The sequence below is a fragment of the Biomphalaria glabrata genome, chromosome 16, assembly GCF_947242115.1.
Source record: "Biomphalaria glabrata chromosome 16, xgBioGlab47.1, whole genome shotgun sequence".
In the NCBI taxonomy this organism is placed as follows: domain Eukaryota; kingdom Metazoa; phylum Mollusca; class Gastropoda; family Planorbidae; genus Biomphalaria; species Biomphalaria glabrata.
The window spans coordinates 17,752,884-17,770,729 of NC_074726.1; the positions used below are offsets into that span (position 1 = coordinate 17,752,884).

The 17,846-nt window shown below is 34.3% G+C and overlaps 1 protein-coding gene across 2 annotated transcripts in view; it reads right to left on the reverse strand.

The window, feature by feature from the left end:
* Window positions 1-4,471: 4,471 nt before the first annotated feature.
* Window positions 4,472-17,846, reverse strand: part of LOC106079957 (thrombospondin-type laminin G domain and EAR repeat-containing protein-like) — a 117,750-nt gene continuing 104,375 nt past the window's right edge. For both annotated transcript variants that reach the window (XM_056014210.1, XM_056014209.1), the window contains one exon: window positions 4,472-6,985. In XM_056014210.1, coding sequence (XP_055870185.1) covers window positions 6,727-6,985 — 259 coding nt within the window. In that variant the 3' untranslated portion in view covers window positions 4,472-6,726. The remainder of the gene's footprint in view (window positions 6,986-17,846) is intronic.

Below are 17,846 nucleotides of genomic sequence, written 5' to 3' on the forward strand. Positions count from 1 at the left end.
AGGGTTTGTTGGACTAGTCCGTTTCGTTTCTTTGATTAAAAAGTATTGGGCCGGAAGTCGCTTTTTTATTTATTTATTTTATGGGTATTTTACCCAAGATCTGTGTTGTTTTTTTAGGACTAGCTTATTTCATGTACCCGCATTTTCCGATACACAATTTAATACACAAAGTAATTGTTGAAAAAAATTGCAGTGATTTTAAACTTTAAATGATTACTTAAAAAGGTGTTACTCTAATCAATTTGAATATTATTTTGTTATGAATGTCACTGTTTATTTTGTGTCTGTTCTAGTTTCTTAAATTTTTCTTGAGTAGTAAAGGGTCGTTTTTCTCCTAATGGGTATACCTGATTTCTCCAACCAGCCTTTGTAAAATATTGGTCCTAAATAATGCTATGTTTATAAACGAAAAATCGCATGGCTGCATTATGATGAATGTACGTGTTAGTTCAATATATTTTATATTACTAGGTAACTATAAATAACCGCATAAATAGATGTAAGTTTAATTTTTTTTTCTGTTAGATAAAGTCATATGGCAAATTTTTGTTTATATCCTAATTCTAAAAAGGAATAATAATAGAATTATACAGTAAAAATAATCACTAAGTTTTTCTTTTAATAGTTTTGAAAGTCTAACCGAGTTTGTGTTTTTGCAGATGTACACAAGCTACACTATGAGTCAGTCCTTCTCTTCTGACTATTTAGAAATGAGAGTAAAAATGTAGGCTTCGATATTTTTAGCCTGAATTTAAGAATTTACAATCTTCAAACAACTAATATATTGCCTCTTCCATAAAACTTTGTACTTAAAAAATAAATTTATCCAATGCTCGAAATCCTGCTTGTATACTTAGGCCCTATTTAAATCGATCCGGTATCAATGTATTAAGTAGCAATAACCCCGCAAAAAAAAAATTAAATGAAAGAAGATTGAGATATACATATATTTTTGTGACGGTACGCACCGGTACGGGTTACCGGCACCTTTTTTCAATGTCGGGAAAAATGATTACTTTTCTTGTAATTCAACGTTAATTGTTAATTTATTATTAGTTGAAACTTAGGCAATCTATCACTGAGTACAGAAGCCTCTTTTTTATTTTTACAAAATAAAAAGAACTTTATATACTTTCAGCCGACATGTAGTATTATTAAAAACACCTCTATGTGAACTTCTCAATCATCTAGAGTTTTAGACAGTCATTATTTTAGACTAGATTTAAGTAGAGTCTAGACCTAGATTTAATAGGCCTATTATTATATAAAAAAAAATAATAATCAGTCATTATAGACATCATTCGCAATTTTATTTTTAGGTCTAGGCATTGAAAAGTAAATCTATTAATAAACTAAAAATCGATCTAAGTCTAAGTACTAACTTATTAAATAAGTCATTATAAGTAGAAGTATTATAATGAATATTGTATAGATCTAGATTGACTATATTATAGATAGATCTATAGATAGATCTCTAGTTTAGTAGATTAAGTATAGAGTATAGTAAACGTATTACAGTATTATTAGATCTATGTCTTATGTCTATGTCTATATCTAATTAATTCTAATAATCTAATAATTAAAAAACTTTAATCTTTATTAATATCTAGACTTTTTTCTAATAAAAACTGACTATAGGCATAGCATAGGCTAGACTCGGCAATCTAGTCTCAAGATAGAATCTATACTATTACTAGATCTATTCGATTTTTATATATAGATCTAGACTAGAATTAGATTATAGATCTAAATATACTAATGGAGAGATGATATGAGGTGTTAGCTAATAGCGTTGCTCAAGAAACAAACCTGGGTTTTTCTAAACTCTAATACTTGGTATGTAATAGTAAAACAGCACCTACCTAAATAAATCGTAACTAGCAATCAAAAACCTATATTTATTGTAGTATATATAGGTCTGTGGTTGTATTTTATATAGCCTTCGTAACTTCTTCTATAGAGAAATGACTTTTTGTAATTTCTTTTACTGAAAAATTGGGCTATTCGCGTCTGACACATATATAATTTTTATGTTCAGCAACAAACCCTATTGAGAATAAATACAAAATGATACTTTATTTACATGAGTGAAAATAAATCAATAATAAAATATATGTACACTAACCAATGAACCTCAACAACAAACCACATTATGCTAGATCTATACTAATGCCAACACTAACAAACTAATCGAAATCAACAAACTAAATTAAACCAAGTTACTACACTAAACCTACATTATTATTATTAACACCCCAAGGCTAGATCTACACCTAAATGAAACAGAAACACTAAAACACTGTTTACTACAGCAGCAATTATAATTAGTTGGGGAAAAGTAAAGGCGGTTGGTTGTTGTGCTGGCTACATGACACCCTCGTTAACCGTAGGCCACAAAACAGATGAACTTTACATCATCTGCCCTATAGACCACAAGGTCTGAAAGGGGAACTAATTAGGCCAGGTTCACATCTAACTTTGCATTCACTTGCACCTATTCCTTGATCTGCAGCACCATTGGGGCACTACACAAGATCTGTCAACCTTCTTTCTCCATTCTTATCTCTCATTTGTCTTTAATATAATTTCATTTGGATGTTCTTTCTGAAAATATTGAAGCCTGCCTGGGTGGACCACTTCGGGGGCCGATTTTAAATTTGTGTTTCCACACAAACTGTCTTTGTAACCTTGTTTTTTCCTTGTCCTGATGCTTGACATCTTTCTTGGATACAAGTTTAGTAATATCGGGTGGAAGTTTGTTTGCCACTGACACTAACATCACTGACGACAAATTTTGATCCGATAATTTCGAACGGTGAGGTGATTTGTAGCTTTCATTATAGAAAAGAACTGCTCACAGAGATCAGTGCTTGCAAAAATAGCTAGAATTCTGGCTGCAAATTTCTGCAATTCAACGTACCGTTTAGGTAAATAACTAAATTTTAGCGCACCCACTTCTTTATACTTCGCTTTTAACAAAGAATTTGACTACAATTCTATCAGCTCTAGTTGCCAGCAGCATTTTCAGAAGCAAATGAAAGTGGTTATAAAAACAACCAAAATTCTTACTCGTATGAAACGAAGTCATGAAAACGGCCAGTGGAAGCATCTACTAACGATTCCAGGTGTAAGACATATTTACCAAATGCTGTAGCCGTATTTAATCTTTTTAGTTCCTGACACGTTGAGAAGTGAACAAGATTTTCTCTTCATATTTGGTTTATCCATAGTAGTAATTTTGCTTGAAAGCAGTGGTGACAATTTAGTCTTTACTTAGAAGTTTCAAATTCAAGTCTTGCAGGTGATCAATTGCAAATGCCAAATCCTGAACCCATTCGTCAGTATGGAAATGTTCAATAGGTTCACCTTTCATGTTCAGAAACAATACAATTTTTTCCCGCAGTACAACAAATCTCTTAAATTCTTTATGACAGGAGAGCCAGCAAATTTGTGTCCAATGTCATTCAGAAACATTGAAAATTGGCAATGATTTAAGCCACGGGAATGAATAAAATTGATAGTGACTGAAACCAGTCTTATGACATGTTGGAATTGTAATTGCTTTGTGCGTTATGTTTCTTGGTGAATGATGCACCGAAAATGAGCAAATTTAAAATTAGCATTAGTCTCTCTTATTTTTGCAAGTAGCTTTGCATCAAAACCATTTCATAATGGTTAGTGCGCCATCCGTTGTTAGACTAGCTAGCTTTACCAAAGGTAAATTGTACTGCAATATCATCTGTTATTTCTCAAAAACATCCTCGCTTGTTGTGGTGTTATGCATAGAACAAGTAGCTCCTCGTGTATCTCAAAATTCCTGTCACAGGCCCTTATGAATATAGCCAACTGTGCTTCACTTGTTACATCAGTTGACTCATCGAGAGCCAATGAAAATAATTCTAAATCTATTTTGTTCTTTAATTGTTCATGCGAGCTGATTGACATGTCATTTATTCTATCTGCCACAGTGTTCCTAGTTAACGCTATTTCTTTGAATACTTTTACCTTTTATGGACAAATTAATTCGGCAACTTTAACGATACCCTCCTTCATAAAATCCCTTTTCACTAAATGATTTGCTATGGCTTGCAATTAAGTTTGAAAAATGTAGCTGGCTTTCATTGCTGATTCAATATCGTTGTTCAGTTTAACAAATGCTATTTTTCAATTTAAGTAGCTTGTCATCTTTTATTTTCCAGCGTAATAGTTTAATATTATCTTGATAATTTTTGAGGTGGCCAAGAGTACCGCATGCAAGGTGGTCGCGGGCCGCATGCGGCCCCCGAACGACGACATGCCTGGATTAGATAATGGTGAGCTAATATGAAAATGCACCAAGATGCCTGTGTGTAGTCGCTGAATGAACTCTTTATGTTATGTCTGTTGTATTTATGTGTATTTTTCTGTTGTGTTGTCTTTATATGAGAAAAGAGTCCTTGTAATCACAACAAATTTCCGTAAGAATCAACAATAGTCTTAATAGATGCACTTTTATTAGACTTTTCTAAGGCATTCAACAACGTTCACCACCAAAGCCACCATAGCCTGCTTAAAAACTAAAATACTTTGGCATTAATGGTTCATTACATCAATGGATTCAGGATTTTCTAATAGGAAGAGAACAAACTATAATAATAAATGGCTCCAAATTACAGACCTATATATATTAAATCTAGACTGGAAAACAGAAACAAATTCTAATCCGCTATTGACCACTTCACAGACCTATATATGTAGATCATTATGTACGTATCTCTTTTTAAAGCTATAACGGAAGTCGCCCCGAATCTTTGAAAATCGATCTTTTCTGTCCTAGAAAAGTAATGAGCTTAGAAAAAAATGCAATACCATAGACTTATATATTATATCTATACTGGAAACCGGAAATAAATTCTTATCCACGATTGATCGATTCACAGACCTATACATATATAGATTTTTATGTACGTAAACTATTTTTTCAGGCTCTAAGGGGAGTCGCCCCAATTAATCTTTTCTGTCTTAGAAAAGTAATGATCTTTAGTTTTCAAAGTTTAGAAATAATGCAAAATCATTTCTCGGATATTCACGCAAATATATGAAACAAAGCCATTTCCTGTTTGTTACCATTGAGATAATGTTTCAAAAATCCTAGATCGAAATAATTCATATTGATTTAAATATATTGATTACGTAGAGCTTTCTAGAATATCTATTTAAAAATTGCAAAATAATAATTATGAGACGAAAGTACTCTTATTTTTGAAGTTCAATTACTAGATCTAGATCTAAAAATTAAATTATATGTTACGTAGGTTAGGGTTTTTAAAAAATACAACTTCACTACTTTTAAATACTTTACAAAACAACGCCTTGATCCAACTTTCTAAAAAAATTTCACGACATTTTTGTAGTGCTAAAAAAATCTCCATGTCCAGTCTAGAGTAGTATATATAAATCTATGTGCAATACCATTTTGCGGATTTTTAAAAAGAATGGACTATTAATCACAAAACTATATATCACGCAAATATATAAAATAAAGTTATTTCCTGTTAGTTTCTATTCAGATAATATTTTGAAAATCCTAGATCGAAATAATTCACGTCTGTTGATTTTAATCTCGTGTACAATAGATTGATTTACCTAGATCTTTCTAAATTATGTATCTAAAAATTGCAAAATAATAATTATGAGAATAATGTGTTCTTATTTTTGATGGGTTAGGGTTAGACCTAGATCTAAACATTAAACTATATGTTATATAGGTTAGAGTATAAAAAACAACAACAAGAACTTTGTTTTTTATAACTACTTTACAAAACAACGCCTTGTTTCAGCTTTTAAAAAAATTTTCACGACAGTTTTTTTGTAGTGTTAAAAGATATCCGTGTCCAGTCTAGATATAATATATATATATATAGGTCTGTGCTCCAAATCTAACAGTGCGCACCTTCTGCACTAGCTTAGATGGTGATGTGCATGGCAGGGTTATAACAATATATATGCTGTGCGTGTGTGTTTATATATAGAGTTAGGATTTACTGAGCGTTAGGGTTCTTGATGCGCTTGTGGTCCAGGTTCCTCCGCCCACCCACAATCCACACTGTTTCCCTGTTTCATGAAGTTCTGACTTGAACAGAGGTATTGTAAAAATATTTTTTTTAAAAGCAAGGCTTAAGTGTAACCAATAAGTCTGAATCAGTCATGTAATTAGATATGTAATAGATCTAGACTAACTATAATAAATCTGTGCGATTAGAAACATCATTACCCATTGAGTTTCTTTAGAGCTTTTAAAAAAAATTTTCACGACAGTTTTTTTTGTAGTGTTAAAAGATATCCGTGTCCAGTCTAGATATAATATATCTAATTAATTTTGTATTGATTCTGGTACAAGAAATAATTGTGAAATATTTCAACTTCATCCAAGATTGGGTGTGGGAGAAATAACAAGTACAAACTTTTGTTTAGACAGACAACATTGAGCTGATAAAAGCCTTGTAAAACTATACACTAACACGTACATTAACATAAAATCTGCCGCGCTTCTCATAATACTCTCATTCCTCACACAACAACAACAACAACAACAAAAAAAAAACGAAGAACTGACAAGAGAGAGCAAAGGCGTTCATTTAAAAAAAGTTTTGACAAGCTTTTCATAGCAAAATGATTATTGATAAGTTCACAGGTATTCCCAAAATGAGAAAATCCTATGCTCCACTCTGCTTGATAGCACAATCTTCACAAAAACTTAAGTTTAGCTACTTCCCCTGTTGAGCCTTTAATATTCGCGAATAAGAAAAATATATCCGCCTGATCTCTGAAAATCTCTATATCAGCATTAGGCTGAGTGAACATCGAGTGAACTGGTACAAAACGATCTAGTCCCTGCCATCGGTACATCATACACTTATGGTGCTCATCAGATCCACCATTCTGTGCGTTAGAGACCATTAAAAAATGATCATTGCCAAACGAAAGATGTTCCCAGTCTATTGCACTGTGAAAAAAAGAAAGAAAAAAATCAATATCAATTTAAGACTTATTTCTTGTTATTGAATGACCTTTACGTAGCATTCAAGATGAGAAATGCAAACACATTTTACTGTTTACAACTTAAAAATAATTTTTAATGCAAATTTGTGACTTCCTTGGACTACATTGAATGAGAATGTTTATTGCACAAAGTGTTCAACAAATTGACATTTTCATATACTCAACAAATACAGTAATTCATCTTGAATCATTTATAGATAATCGAATGCCCTAGCTGAGTTTCTAACCGACTTCTGAATGGAAATAAATACTGTATAATGTTCGACTTTCAATATTTAGAGTGTTTCATCTGACAATCAATTGTTTACTATGTAAAAAAAATATTTACCATTCTTTTTAAGTACATTCTCTTTGGAATAACAAAAGTACTTTTCACGTTTCACTGATTACAGCCACCCACAAAGGTTATATTTTTAACTTTTATAATTGTTATCTTTCCAGAGCAATCGCAGCTTTTAAAATATTTTTGAAATGTACTAAGGATCGAAATTGCTACATGCTAATCTACTCCTTGAAAAAGTGATTTTTATAAAATCCTATACTCTTAAGCGAGCAATTCCTGAATGTATGTATGTATATGTATGTAAATGTATATATTTTTATTTCGAAAACGGCTCTGATATGATGTTTGACATTTTGGGTTTCTTTGGCACATCGGCACAATTTAGCCCATAATCTCTCAAAGGTGACCGATTTTCTTTAAAATTTCAACGTATATGTATATAAATGAGAAAAAAATTCTCAACTCATTGGCCACAAGGGGAAAACTGGAGGTCGACCGTTATATCGCTTTGAAAATGTTTCTTTATTGAAAAATTAATTTTGGCTAAAATGTTGTATGAAGGAAAATTTTCCATGACGTCAAAGGGAAAAAACTTGACACCGCTTACGTCACTAGGCTTACAGCAGTACACTAAAAAAATTTTTACAAACAATAACAAGTTTTAATGAATCAATTGGCCTAATTAAACATTTGCGCACTTCTTATTGTATACTGATTTATTATGGAACTATGGAAGAGAAATAATGAAATTAAATTTGGCGGTGCATGTTATTGTTATTGTGTTTTAAGTGCTTTATAGATTGTTTACACTTTAATTTTTTAGAGACGTGTAAGTAGCGTTTACTTAGTTGTTACTTTGCTGGTAAATTATTAAAATATATTCAAACTTCGAATTATACTGTCCAATATCAAAACAAAGGAAATGGTCATAACACAGATTCTCTACACCTTACTTGCTTACACTGAACATGATATCTATCTCGCGGTCTATGAATGTGCGTACGACTCGATTTTGCGGTTTTCTAGACTGTATCTTATCTTATGAAATACAGACGTTACTTCAAAAAAGAAGATGATTACGTCCTACGCGTGTTCTGTATGTGGACTTTAGAGACTTTCTTTTCTATTCGCCATGTACATTGACATTAAGAACTAAAAGAAAAAGAAAGCAGCTTTTCGAATGGGCTATGTTGCTGCACATACAAATTATAAATGTGTCAGACGCGAATAGCTCAAATTTTCAATAAAAGAAATTATATAAATAGTTATTTCTCTATAAAAGAAGTTACGAAAGTTATATAATATAAAACCACAGACCTATATATTGGTATTTGCGCTCTATTTACGATTTTTTTAGGCAGGTGCTGTTTTACTATTAGTAGATTTATGTTAATTAAGTGGAAGGAATAGGGTCTAGATCTATTGTTCTAGAATTTTATAATCTACATTTTTTTTTCGCATCTCGTACAGCACAGCAGACAAACTTACAAAAGCCGTCAAGTCGCAATAGGTTCTGCGTATACCGTTCACGCCATTCATGGTTCTGCGTATACCGTAATCGTAGTCATATCATCACATAACATAACGGACAGTAAGACTGAAAGACAAAACGCACAAAAAAATGCGATTTTAATCCTAATACATCGTATTGATGAAGACATTTTGCAGTCTAACTAGGCCGAGTGACGTAGTGGATTTTTTCCTTTGATGTCATATGGAATTAATTCTTTGAATGAAATGCTAACAGAACTCACTCGATGCACCAATGTCAATGAACCCTCGACAACTTGCTCGTATTGATGAAGACATTTTTTAGTCTAACTAGGCCGTGTGACGTAGTGGATTTTTTTTTAAATTTCACGTCATATGGAGTTAATCCTTTAAATAAAATGCTAAAAAAAAATCGGTATAGTATTGTTTATTAAACCTCGTTATCTGACTCGTATATAATGGTTAGATTTAGATAAAATCAAGATTTTTAAAACTATATCTAGATTATTTACGCTAGATCTAGATTTTTTTTTACAGTAGATCTAGATTTTTTAAACTAGCGTAGATTTTGATTTCCAAACGACTAGATCAATATTGCAATGTTATAATTTACTAAAACTAATCTACTATTTTTAAATTTAATGTTGCATTCAGTCTACTGATAGATTATCTATGCTTTTTTCCCCCATAAATCTAATCCAAATTACATCTAAATTATTCCAAGTGCTAAATAAGAAGTTTAGTTTAGATAGATCAACATCCTCATTCTAGTTCCATTTAAATGAAAATGCTAATTGCTCAGTTGTTAACTGTGCTGAGACATCGAAGTACAACCACGATATCTGTTCTTTTTATTCTTTTTTTTTTCAATTACAAATCAATACTGAAAGATTATCTAAAATCGCTCATCTGACATATTGTACATATCCGGTTGATGTCATGCGTAATGTGTAATATATCTCTTTATCAATAATATGCTTTTATTTAGTAACCAGTTTGTTATTAAGTAAAGAGAAGTGCCTGATCGTACGGCTAGCTTGCTGGACTGATTATCTCGACGGTCCCAAGTTCATACCCTGCTCACTGCAATTCCCCGTCGTCTAGCGGGAGGTTAGGACAAAGAAGTTATTTATCTTTAACTTTTAAGTAACATCCGAAACATGTAAAACAGAAAAAAACAACAACATATTTTTACAACGGGACATACATATTTGAAATATTATTACTTTTGACAATCAAAATAAAATCACGTCTTGAATATTCCTTGCGAATAAGCGGATCCAATAGGAATCCGACGGGGCCGCCTCTGAGTTTGTGTGATAACACAAACTCTCTTTGTAACCTTGTTATATATCATTCATTAATTATTAATAGTAAAATACATTACCCACTGTCATATGTGTGTTCAATATATAGATTGTCTAAGCCCCCAGACCAAATTTAATTTTAGATTTTTTAGCGGCCCCCGAAAGGGGAAAAGACGCTATTACTTTTGTGTGGCCTGTATTTCCGTCCCGTTTAGATATCAGAAACTAGAAGAGAAAATAAAAATCGGACATCTTGATATTTTAGATCATTCAAAGTTCTGATGCCACGGCTACTTTTTTTTCCTTTCCGAAAGTGAACCATCTAATTTTTAAAATTATATATGCAAGCAGATTTTTTCAAAAAAAAAAATTACACCAATGAAATGAAAAACTTCAGGGGAGGAATTTTTTTTTTTAAAGGTCATGGACTTCTTCATTAATAACTCAAGCTTTATTCATAGATTCGCGCATTGGTACAAACAAATTTGCATGTAAGGTCACATTGGTAAAAGTGTCAATGTATCATTATCTATATATTTAATTCTCTTTTTCGCTCAACAGTTTGGACGAGCAAGACGTAAAGGAAAGATCACTCTCTTATTTCTGCGGATAGTCACCCCACGAAAAAACAAGAGGGGGGGGGGGAGAACAAGTATTCACAAAATAGCAGGGCCGGACAATGTCAAGAGCAGGGGTGTGTAAGCTGTGAGAATGTGTGTGTGTTTCTTTATTTTATTAGTTGATTTGTGAATTGTTTTTATCACGGGATTTTCAAGGGGGTGACAATAAGGTTTTCAAGTGGTCAGTCTAGTTAGTTGGAGAGCTGACCTGGTCTGAGTGCTTGTAATTGTTTATCAGTTTTATGCCTAGCGTACGGAAATGTTATATTATTATTCTTGCTATGTGTGTGAACGGACTATTCGGGGGTAACATATATGTGTGGCATTGTGTGGCATTGTGTGGCCTATGTAAATTGAATCTAGTCTAAGCGCCCTGTAGTAATTAATTTGGGCACATTTAGTATTTTTAGTTATTGATGATTATGTATTCAATATTATATGTGTAACTTACTGTTGGCTGTAAATAAATACTAATTCTATACTCCTTCGTGAGTGTATTGTATAATACTTGTACGTAACGCTCTGCATGTGAGAATCATACCCCTGTAACCTACGACCATCCAAAGAACTAACCCAAGTCCTTTACAGACCGTTGTAACCAAGAGAGATCACTTTTTTCCTTATTTCTACCTCACGTAAAAAAGAGGGGGGGGGGGAATCTACTCTGCAGGAACTATCGAGGCGACAGAGAGCATGGCTCAGGAAGGGAGGAGAGAATCTACTCTGCAGGAACTATCGAGGCGACAGAGAGCATGGCTCAGGAAGGGAGGAGAGAATCTACTCTGCAGGAACTATCGAGGCGACAGAGAGCATGGCTCAGGAAGGGAGGAGAGAATCTACTCTGCAGGAACTATCGAGGCGACAGAGAGCATGGCTCAGGAAGGGAGGAGAGAATCTACTCTGCAGGAACTATCGAGGCGACAGAGAGCATGGCTCAGGAAGGGAGGAGAGAATCTACTCTGCAGGAACTATCGAGGCGACAGAGAGCATGGCTCAGGAAGGGAGGAGAGAATCTACTCTGCAGGAACTATCGAGGCGACAGAGAGCATGGCTCAGGAAGGGAGGAGAGAATCTACTCTGCAGGAACTATCGAGGCGACAGAGAGCATGGCTCAGGAAGGGAGGAGAGAATCTACTCTGCAGGAACTATCGAGGCGACAGAGAGCATGGCTCAGGAAGGGAGGAGAGAATCTACTCTGCAGGAACTATCGAGGCGACAGAGAGCATGGCTCAGGAAGGGAGGAGAGAATCTACTCTGCAGGAACTATCGAGGCGACAGAGAGCATGGCTCAGGAAAAAAAGAGGGGGGGGGACAATAATTTTTGGCTGCCTGGTCGTGCGGTTTGCGCGCTGGACTGTCCCATCCCCCTTTGTCCTGCGGGAGGTTTGGACTAGGAAGTAAACTATCGTCAACTCTGAAGGAACATCCGAAACATGTAAAACATTTTACAAGCAAACATTTTACAAACATTATATAGCAGCGCCGGACTTAACCATTGTGACCAAGAAGTCATGGAAAGAGATTAAGTAATCTACTATTTATGTTTACAGGTCATTAAATAGCAGGGCCGGACTTAACCATTGTGGGGCTCTATGCGAAACGGATTTAAGGGGCCATGTTTGGGTAGGGAAGCGGATAATAAGTGAAATTTAAAAGTTTGTATTAGAAAATAAATTCGTCTATGCATTTTGCAAAGTCATACAGTATATCATAATAATTCTGTTTCCTACATAGATCACGCTCAATAGCAAGAATTACCAAATGTTTCAATCTATCTTTGAGAATTGTTGACCTCAATTAATTCTTCATTAGTTTGAGGCGCGAGAATCTTCTTTCACCAGATTACACAATTACGGCTAATGCAGAATGCCGTTTTTGTGTCAATATATTCCTAATATTTTAAGGACTTTTTCGTATCTTTTGCAATTTTGGGAGATTTCCAGGAGCTCCAGGTAAATCGCCAGGAGAGTGCGGGAAATCTGTTTTAAGTTATAAAATGATTTAATTTAATAATTTATACACTTTGAATTAGCGCGGGTCCTATGAAAGTGCAGGTCCTATAAAAGTGCGGGGCCCACTGCGGTCGCATACGTTGCAGTAGCCTAAGGCCGGCCTTGCAAAATAGCGGCGTATGGTACGCCGCCGGTCGACTAGTAAAATATATTTTCCATTTATTAAATAACACATTGAATAGAATACTGATTCAAATGTTGTTTTAAAAAAGAATTTTGATACGAACTTCGTTTTAGTAATAAGTTTCAAAAATAACAAACTACTTTTATAGCGCGCAGTTTTGACATATCCTCATTATAGGGGCCTACACTTGACAGTCTAAATAATACTAAATGGAGCCCAGATTTAACTGTATTAATAATTTGAACAAAATTTTAATTATTAAGGCAATAACTTATCTTCTGACAGCTAAGGGGTGCAAATTTATTTATTACGTAAACAGTAGTATCACATAAAGAAATGAATTTGATATGAACAGCATAGTACACCATTACCCGGTTACAAAAGGCCTACTATTCATGATCATAACATTGGCCAAGGTCTGGTATCTAGAGATTAAACGTGTAAATTCAGACGAGATCTAGTCTAGATATAGTAAATTCTCTATTAAGATTATATATCTAGTTCTAGATCTAGACTTATATCTATTTTTAGATCTAGACTTACGACAATGGAGATTTTAATTTTTATTAGCGAGGGGAAAGACTTGTTAAGTCATTTGTACACAACTGTACCTAGCTCAATAGCTAAAGTAGGTCAATAATTTTTATCTCGTGTTCTTATTGTATCTAATTTTGAAAGAAAAATTAATATTTTTTATTATCTCTTTATTACATGTAACATGTTAGTTATTTTGAATGTATGGATATGGTTAAAAATTATTATTTTAAAAATATAAGTGTACATTAAATGAATATATGGAGATGCTGTGGCTGAGGGTAAAGCACTTGGAACCGGAAGTCCCGTGTTCGAATCCTGGTGAAAACTCTAGGTGGACCACTTTGGGGGCCGATTTTGAGTATGTGTTTCCACACAAACTGTCTTACTAACCTTGTTTTTTTTTTATCATAGATATATATAAACTGTCAAATCTCTAGGAAAATTGCTTGAGCTGTTTTCGAGAGTAAAGAAATAATACAATTTGTATGCGGAATTATTCACGTATCTGAATTATTTATCGTAATTATTTATATTTTAACCATTTTTTAGCGGTCACTGAAAGGGGAAAAGACGCAATTAATTTTGTATGCTTTGTCTGACCGTCCGTCCGTCCCATTTAGATCTCGTAAACTAGAAAAGATAGTGAAAATTCGACATCATAATATTTTAGACTATTCAAAGTTCTGATGCAACGGCTACGTTTTTCTTTTCTGAAAGCGAAAAATCTAATTTTTACAATCAAGTATGCAAGCAGTTTTTTTTCATAAAAATACACCACTTTTACAACTATTCAGTATCAATAGTAACAAACACAAGAGGCTTTTTAGTAAGGGAGATATCAATTTACCATATTTTAAAACACATTTATGCAAACGGTTTTAGATTGTTTGTCAAAACTTTTTTTTTCACAAATGTATTGCTAAGTTATGTAAGTTCTGTCATACTGTGAAGAAACAAGTCTCTTTAAGTTTAAAGTGCCTTTTAATTGTGAAGCATTTCAACATACCATATATACAAGGCTAACATTATCTACAGAACAACTCCACTAGATCACTTCCTTCTTCTTGTTTACAACACATCCTCACACACCACTACGTCCCATAACTCAGGTCTCCAACACCTGACCGTGTGTTACGGTTGACCACACATAGCATCGACAAAGAAAAACAATTGACATGTAATACAATGGCATCTTCTATTATGAGAGAACTGATAATGCCTATGACGACTAATAAATCTTCAATAATAGGTAATTGAAAGAAACATTTCCAAATGAACTATCGCAAGAAAATAACTCTGCTTATGTCCTGTTATATTATACAACTTATATTTTTAAAAAATCCAAGCATTTAATTTTTTCTTTGTCACGATTATCTTTTGAATGAAAACATTGAAAGGTGAAAAATACCAAATTAGTTAATACTTTATGTTACATCAAATACATCTTCTAAATTAAGGAATTCTTTATTTTGTGTTTCTTACATACCAGTTCCTACGTCGACATCTACGACTACAATCAATGCAACAAACAACAAAACAATTGCTATATTGTAGTACAAATTTCACATCTCTGAATAGAAAAAAAAATTCAGAAGCGTAATGTTAAATCAATCTTGACAAGATAAAATTTAAATTTATCCTACAAGGTATTTGTTAATTTTCTCATTAGCTTATTAATGAATGAACAGCGGTCCCTAGACACATCTTGTCAACACGTCAGCTATCACGTTGATTTGTCCCGGAATAGCTTGAACTGTAAAGCTGAAGTCTTGAAGTTTTAAATCCCATCTAGTTAGTAATCCTCTGGTTGACTAGATTATTTGTATTAATATAAGCTAGTGGGGCATGATCTTATAGTAAGATGAATGATTTCCCAAGCAAGTAACTGGATAGTTTCGTTATACAGAACACGATAGCTAGAGCTTCACGCTCTATTGTGGAGTATTTTTGTTCTGCTGCTTTCAGCTTTCTGCTAATGTAGTAGACTGGTCGTAGCGTTGCGTCACACTTCTGCATTTAAGTGCCTCCCACTGCTGTGGAAGATGCATCTGTTGCCAAGTAGAAGTGGTTTCTGATGTATGGAACCTGAAGTACTATGTCGTCTGAGAATGCACTTTTAATGCTTTGTAGGCATTCCTGTAGTGTGGAGCTCCATGTGATCTTGTTTGGCATGCCCTTTTTTGTAATTTCAATTAGATGTTGTGTATTACTTGTGAAATTTGCCAGGAACCGTCTATAGTAATTACATAAACCTAAGATGCTTCGGACTTGTCCCTTTGTGGTAGGTATTGTTAAGTTGAGTATCTTGCCTATGTTGTCTTGTAGTGGTCAGACAGTATTTTGCTGTATTCTGTTCCCTAGAAATTCAATGTCTGTTCTGGCGATTTTAACCTACCTAGGTTTTATTGTAAGCCCGTTGTCCTGTAGTATCTGGAATACTTGCTGCAGACCAGCTACGTGTTCTTCTAATGTGTTGTGGAAGACATATATATATCATCAAAATAGAAAATGACATCTGATCTTTTCCCTAATAGTTTTGCCATCATTCTGTTGAAGGTCGCAGGTGCATTACTAAGCCCCAAGCTTATGTAATTCCATTGGTAACAACCAAATGGAGTAGTGAATGCTGTGAGTGGCTTAGCATCTTCCTCTAATGGAATTTGTCAATAACCTCTGGCTAAGTCAAGAGTAGTGAAGTATTTTGCACCTCTAAGTTAAGGTATAATGTTCTCTATGTTACGCATTGAATATGTATCTTTCACTGTAATGGCGTTTAGTTTCCAGTAGTCTACACATAGACGCTTCTTCTTCCCGGGTGTTTCCTTTTGTTTCACTAGGACTGCTGGAGCTGAGTAAGGAGATGTGGATGTATCTATTATTCCCATTTTCAAAAGCGTTTCAATTTCCTTTTTCAGTATCTCTTCATGATGTAAGGAAACTGAATATGGTTTGGCTCTTGTGAGGTACGTATCAGTCAGTTGGATAGTGTTTTATGGCAGTTGTTCTACCCGGTTGGTCTGTGAATATTGGCGCCCATTGAGCTAGCAGTTTATCAATATCTTGCTTAACTGGATACTGGAGGTGTGATGTGTCAATATCCTTCACAGTTTCACAGCTTTCAATAACTGGGCATGGTAATTCATCTATTTCCTCTATTGGTTCTATCATCATTACTCTATGACTGTCTTGGGTGTCTTGCTTAGCGTTTGTTGAAAGAGTAAATGGTCTGGGCATGTCCTGCTTCAGCATATTGATGTGAAATACTTTATCTCGGCCTCTGATGTTTATGCTGTAGTCGACCTTCGAAATCACCTTTGTGACTTGGAATGGGCCCTGCCATTTTATAAATAGCTGATTATTTTTTTCAGGCAGCAGAACCATGACAATATCACCAACTTGTAGTGTTCTCAACTTTCAACCCTGATTTAGCTTTCTCAATAATTCTGGTTTCTCTTTATTTGCTTGATTTTGGACAGTTTCGCTTGCTTCGATTATATTTTGTCTTATTTTGATGACAAGATCGTATCCTGTCAGTACGTCGTGTTCTATGTTCCTATTAACTAGAAATTCTCTGTATAGTGACATGGGTCCTCCAACAGGTGAGCCATAGAGCATCTCGAATGGTGAGAAGCCTGTTGTTGTGTGTGGTACTTCTCTGTAGGCGAACAGTATGGGGTTGATCAGCTTGTCCCAGTCTGTTGGGTTGTCCTGGCTACTTTGTTCAGCATTGTATTCAGAGTTGATTTCAGGCGTTCGCACATTACATCTATTTGAGGGTGGGCTCGAGTAGCAAATTGTTATTTAATATTCAGAGTCTTGCAAAACTGCCCGAATTCATTTGATTTGAACTGAATGCCTTGATCGCTCAGTATTATACGAGGGTAACCTGTTCTTGAAAATATTGTTTTTAGTGCGTCTTCCATATCTTCGAAAGAAATTCTTTTCAATTGTATTGCTTCTGGAAACAGTGTACAGGTGTCTACAGCAGTCAGTATATAGCGATGGCCTCTACTTGATATTACTGGCATGGATACAATAATATCTACAGCTATCTTCTCAAATGGCATTTCACTTAGGTTTGTTGTTTGTATTGGAATTTGCATATATGTTCCCTTTCCTCCCTGCGTTTGGCAAATATGGCAAAATGTTATATAGGCCTTAACGTCTTGAGTAATTTTAGGCCAAAAAAAAATCATTCAAGATTCTATTCAATGTTCTCTTTACTCCCATATGTCCTGCAAACGGGGTGTCATGTGCAAGCTTTAAAATTGTTGATCTATATTTCTTTGGAATTAGCAATTGTTGTGTCTTGCCTGTTTTCAGATGAATTTCTCTCACATAGACACCATCTTCGCCTATCTTGATTATCCCTCGTCTTGGTGGAGCTTCACTATCTATGAAGTTTATTAGATCTGGATCATTTTTCTGTTC